The sequence below is a fragment of the Bison bison genome, unplaced genomic scaffold (genome assembly GCF_000754665.1).
Source record: "Bison bison bison isolate TAMUID 2011002044 unplaced genomic scaffold, Bison_UMD1.0 scf7180017864061, whole genome shotgun sequence".
Taxonomy (NCBI): Eukaryota; Metazoa; Chordata; class Mammalia; order Artiodactyla; family Bovidae; genus Bison; species Bison bison.
In genome coordinates, this window is record NW_011494633.1 from 5,001,400 (window position 1) to 5,007,752 (window position 6,353).

Consider the following 6,353-nt stretch of genomic DNA (forward strand, 5'->3'; position numbering starts at 1 on the left):
GAGGGAGGAGGGTTCAGGATGGGGAACACATGAGAAATAAAGGAATAAAAAATTAAAAAAAAAAAAAAAGAAATTAACTACAATCATGTAATTATTTATCAAAGTCAACTGGGATGGGGGAAAGAGGATGAAACTAAGACACTTACTTTCCTTACATACAAGAAAAGTAAATATTTCTCATCAGATATTATTCCTAAATATTTTAGTGATTAAGATTTTCTTTTTAAATGCATCTTATATTGGTCAATGAAATATCAAATATTTCTGAGGCTCAAAATTCTTTTAAAAAGCAAGGCATACATAATTTGTAGTTTCCACAAAATAAAACACTTTCGTATTCTAATTCTTTACATAGGTTAAAGTGACAAACATGAGGAAAACATAAAAAGATACTGAAACACACTTACATTAGAGCCTTCCTTGACTGAAGATTTGAAATGCACTGGTTTGGGCAATGTTAGTATTCCTTTTACAGAAATAGTAGGAGTATCTCCATACCTAGAGGGCCAACTTAAATCTCTGCACTAAAAAAAAAATTATAGTTTGAGTTTTACAAAGGACTCTGACAATTCAAATATTTGATACGTTTCTTGAGTTAATGACAAATAAAACTATAAAAGTAAACTTTAATCTACTGAGATCTTTTGTTTCATCTCCACTAAAATAATCTGACAATTAATGTTCTACACATCATATCAATTTCCCTCTTGAGGAAAACATGTTTTAATCATATCTAAAGATTTTCTTTAGATTCTTTATTAAATACTATTTTCTGCAAAATACTATAGAACCCTAAATTCCAAAGAAGATATTGACCCATTCTTCTGAAGATAGCAACAGTAGATGCTTATAGTTTACACCCCTATTATTCAATTTTGTAAGAAAAGTTGGTATTAGCTATATTAACTTACCTGTAAAACTGTGATCCAGATCTGCTCTACTGAAGAATTATAAAACACTTTCACATTTAATCTCCCCCAGTCTCTTTCATCTCCTGATAGAGTAATTGTGTCTGAATTGTAAATGGACAAAGAGGTTTCAATTACTATGCAATCCTTCCAACCCAACTGAGCTTTTTACTGTGCTCAGTCACCCAGTCCTGTCCAACTCTTTGGGACCCCTCCAGGCTCTTCTGTTCATGACATTTCCAGCCAAGAATACTGGAGTGGGTTGCCATTCCCTCCTCCAGGGGATCTTCCTGACTCAGGGATCAAACCTGCCTCTCCTGCATCTCCTGCTCTGGCAAGCAGATTCTTTACTACCGCTCTATCTGGGAAGCCCAATTGAACTTTGATACAATCCAATTTTAAGAGCACAACTGAAAAATGCTATAATTATTTTTTAAAGTTGTCAGTTTATTAAGTTTAAAGGCATTTAACTTCAATGCCTTTACTGAAGTGCTGGTAGAAGACATACCATAAAAAAATAACTGGCTTAAAAACTAAACCAAATTATAACCCAAAGAATTTAAGTTAAAACTAAGAAAACCTTTCCCAAATAACATTGATACGGTTTTAATACTGAATGCTTCTAGAAATTCCCTCACTAATATACTTTAAAACAAACAAAAGATATTTAATTTTAAAAATGCCTTTATGCCTGAACATTGAAAAATACATCCTCTGATCTGAGTATTCATATGCAGATAACACTGCCAATATGGATAAAATCATCTAAACTTTTCTTAAAACCTTATCATAAATATATTCAAATTAGTATTGGGTAGAAATAATTCCCTTAAGAATATAAAGTAGAATGATTTATTCCTTACCCAGGCTTCTGTTACTCCCCTGAGAATTTTTCCTCGAAGAAGAACTACTAGGCACACTGGACAATGAATCATGTCTCTACAGATAAAATTCATTTTTAGTCAGATGTTACATATCGGATGTTAAGGATTCTGAAACGTATGCCTTAGCACCCACTCTAGTATCAAACTGAGTGCTAACCATTCTGACAGTGTTACTGCTCACAATTTTCCACTTTTAGACAGGAGAGAGGGAAAAAGTTTTCTTTATGTGTGTTAATCTTAAATCTCTTACTAGGTAATACATGGCAAAGGCTTTGCTGTTTTTGGTTTGGTTTTGTAATAAAGAGGAAGAGATTACTGTTTATATTTCCTACTTGGAAGTACTAAGTCAGAATATATTAATATTTGGAAGTGCCCTATTACCAAAAAACCTATAAAGCAGTAGTTAGCAATGCACAGTCCCCTGGGCCAGCAGTATCAGCATCACCTGGGAACCTGGTAGAAATACAAATTCAGGCCCCAGTGCAGAGCTATTGAATAAAAAATTCTGGTGGTGAGGGCTGGCAATCTGTATTTTAACAAGTTCTTCTAACAATTCTGATGCACATTAAAAAAAAATGGTGCTATAAAGAACTAATTCTACAAAAAATTAACTCAATTGAGGATGATTAAGAATATATTTCCATTTTAACATATGCACATACATTCACACGGAAAAAGGCCCACAAGTATGTATTTTCAAAATTCTCAATTCTACTTCAAAAATAGAATACTGTGTTAATATTAATAAAGTTCTATATCTCAACAGAAATACTAATATTTACTAACCAGGTAGTTATATTCAACAAGGAAAATTAAATCAATAAGCATTTTTAAGTATACCATTTTAAATTCCAACTGCCTTAAGACTGCCTCAGTGCATACCATAAGAAAGTAAAATTCATTTTTTAAAAAAAAGAGAGAAAAACTACTCTTTTAGTATTCAGCTGAAAGCTTCCTGAAATAATACACATGGGAAATGCCAAGTGTTTATTCTTTAGATATTAGAATAGAAATGTCTACAAAAGATACATAACATGTTGTTCCTAATGAAACATATCTGAATTTTAGCATGAAAATAAATTATTGCTTATAATTAAATTCACATAAATTATTTACCTGAATGAACCGCTGAGATGAACTTGTAAGATCAAACATAGACTTGCTTAGCCCAGGGGAACTGGGAAGTCTATTGGTCCTTAAGTCACAAACTACAAAGGGACATGAGAAAATTACTTATTTTTATAGTAAAGAAGAAGAAACACTAGAAGTCTACTTAATTACCATGAACTAAATTCTATAGGAGAAATAGCATAAACATGTGATGGTTTAGTTGCTAGGTCATGTCTGACTCCTGCAACGCCATGGATCGTAGCCCGCCAAGGCTCCTCTGTCCATGCGATTTCCCAGGCAAGAATACTGGAGTGGATTGCTACTTCCTTCTCCAAGGGGATCTTCCCAACCCAGGGATAGAACTGAACCCACATCTCCTGCATGCAGACAGATTCCTTAACGCTGAGCCACCAGGCAAGCATAATATATGAAAATCTACTTAAGAGACAAAGCCTTCCAATGAAGTTTAAAAAGTTGTTTTTCAATTATTTCACTTTTGTTTGAAACAGGAACCAACACAAATCAAACAACACATTTCTACAACCACATCAAATATCAACCATGAAAAATTCGTTCTTTTTGCTTACATCATCTGATTCTTCATCCAGAAGAATAATCTAAGAGGATGTAAGTCATCTGTTCTAACAGCAATTCAACTATTTAATGAGCACTTATTATATTAAAAATATCAATATTGAATTCCATGTACTGTTATATTTCTAGTCTGTATTTCTAGTATCCTTTCTAAACTATAAGATCCTTGAAGAATGAAACTCTGAATAATAATTGTATAGCCTAGCACAGTGCTGAAATAAATATTTAAATAAGTACTTCTACTTTATTTTCAGTACCTCACCCTGAATTTAGTGGTTGAGAGAGCTACATATATTTTTTTAAAAAACAGTGAAAATTTTGTGGGTCAGATATGTACAAGATAGTCCATAATTGATACAGTCTCAAATAGTAAACTAAAAAAGTTTGGTAATCACTTAGGCATTTTCTATTTTTTTTTTTGTTTACATTTCTAATCTCATCATTAGTTTCTAAATTTCTCATTTTCACTGAGTAGAACAGAAAATAAATACAGTTAGTAAATTCTTGTTGTAGATATGAATGGATAGATGGTATATAAAATATGTATAAAATCTAAATATTTCTTTAAAAATAGGACAAACAAAACGGAACTTAGAACTAACAATATACAGAACTCATTAATCTTTCAATTTTTACATGAGATATAAACCATAGAGAAGTTATGATGTGACTTAATCAGATCAATTCTGAAGCCAGCTTTTCTCTTTATTTTTAAATTGTTTTTCATTTCATTTCATTCATTAAATTGTTTTTCATTATAAGATTAATCATTTCTTCCAGAATCTTAGATTTAATTTGACTTCTACATTTGTTCAAGAGAAAAGACAAAGAGGAAAAACAAAATTTTTTTTTGTACCCGATCCATATAGTCTTGTTGCTTCAGAACGAGGAGGAAAGCGCCGGCTCAAATCAGGTGACACGTGCTGGTACTTGTAGAATGGATTATATACATCATAGCTGGGTCCATGCTGGGCTGAACTGGAAAGTTCTGCCTTTCTGTCTCCAAATGATGCTCTGGCAGATCCTGAAAGCAAGTATTTCTAAAATTTTACAACATCCTCTTCTTGGAATTATTAGCTAACAACTGGTGTACCCAAGGCAAAGGGGGAAAAAAACTTACTAACCTATAACAAAAGAATATATATACAATATGTAATTTCACTTATATAAAGGTCAGAAACAGAAAAAACTAAGCCACAATATTTAGGGATATGTGCTTAGGTGTTAAAAAAGTAAAATCAGCAAGAAAATATGATTGTAATAACTGGAGTGACTGAAAAGGGGGAAGATGGAAGCTTTTGCTTTGCTGGTAATACTCTCTTTCTTTACTTGAGTGGTGACCATACATCCATTTTACTTTTATATTTTACATATATCTATTTTACTTTATAATAAATCACAAATAATTTGTTTTGTTCCTTTTGTCTATGTACATCTGACAATTTTAAAAGTGTAAAACAAAAGATCACATTCCTTTCAAAGTTAAGACTTACATTAGAATTAATAGACATAAAATTTTTAAATGTTTAAATCATCACCATCTTTTAATTATTTTCTAAAATGGAAACCACAGTATAAACAAATATTTTCTGAATTAAGCTGAACAATAAAACAGGTGGCTTCACACTGAGTTCAGAAAAGAAAAATAACATATTTGGTTTTAAAGTGAGATCTTATCCTTGTACTCTGGTTCAAATAACTATATGCACAATCCAAGCCCTGTACATAGGCAGAGGGGTGCCAAGAGGGAGGTGTGATCTCAGAGAGCCTTATAAGAAGCCTGTAAACCGTATAGGCCAACAGTTAAATCATTCAGCATATAAACACTACTACAAAAGTCTGTTTATGGTAACAAGAACAGCACTGTCAACAGGAGTAGCATAAAGATGACTCTACCTTTATACGCTATCCCTAAAAATGAATATTCTTATTTCATTTTTCCTTTATAAGTAAGTCAATAAAGAATTCCAATTTTCCTCTTAAAAAGATATTATATTTAAAGTTTCAAGATTAATAACTCAATTTACAGAACCACAGTGCTATAGAACTAAATGTAAAGTAGCACAACTGCTTATACCTCTCAAAAGCCCAATTAAAAATTTCAGGATTTATTCAAATGCATTCTCTTAATGGATAGACATGTCATAAAGCAAATATAGTAAAATATTAATAATCAATCTCTATTATCCAAGCAGTAAGCTGCAGTTAAAATCAGATCCAACAGCAAGTACGTAATGCAATGTAACAAATGTCAAATATCTGAAACATGATTTTAGTCATTATTGATAGTGGTCCACCCTATCTTCTCAAAATCTCTGTATCAGCCCAGCACTCACACAATCATACATACATATAAGAGACACATATTTGATTTCTATAATTAGGCACCAAAAGTGCTTTATTGACTCATTAAATAAAGTAATTTTCTTTCCAATATGCTAAAAATCAGGTGGATTTATCACATCTTCATTGAGCCTATAATTTCAGTGTAAACCAATTTCTCACTCATCCAACTGGAAAGTAATTTTTTCTAGCAATACAATGAAAAAAAAAAAAAAGACAAAAGAAAAACTACCACATACTGTCAGGTAGGTATTTCTTACTTAGCTGCTGATAATGAAAATAATACATAAAATACCCTAATGTCTAAGAATAGAGAATTTATTAAATAAATTTTATAGTACTTTCATATGATTTATCCTTTACTATTGAGCCATTAAAAATTTCATGATATATGATATGAATAAAACAGATTACAAGGCCATTTATATGGTTTACTCCCAATGCTGTTAACAAGTACAAGAGAAAGATCAACTGATCAGGGTATATTGTAAATCAGAACTTTTAGGTTGTTTTG

At 31.6% G+C, this 6,353-nt stretch overlaps 1 protein-coding gene across 5 annotated transcripts in view; it reads right to left on the reverse strand.

The window, feature by feature from the left end:
* The window catches only part of TC2N (tandem C2 domains, nuclear), a 51,978-nt gene that overhangs the window by 24,694 nt on the left and 20,931 nt on the right, over positions 1–6,353 (reverse strand). For all 5 annotated transcript variants that reach the window (XR_824972.1, XM_010836186.1, XM_010836185.1 and 2 more), the window contains exons 4-8: positions 4,353–4,520; positions 2,909–3,000; positions 1,772–1,847; positions 912–1,012; positions 408–524 (exon numbers count right to left, since the gene is read on the reverse strand). Coding sequence is in view for 4 of the 5 variants with exons in the window: in XM_010836186.1 (XP_010834488.1) it covers positions 408–524; positions 912–1,012; positions 1,772–1,847; positions 2,909–3,000; positions 4,353–4,520 (554 nt within the window). In the remaining variant the exon portion in view is untranslated. The remainder of the gene's footprint in view (positions 1–407; positions 525–911; positions 1,013–1,771; positions 1,848–2,908; positions 3,001–4,352; positions 4,521–6,353) is intronic.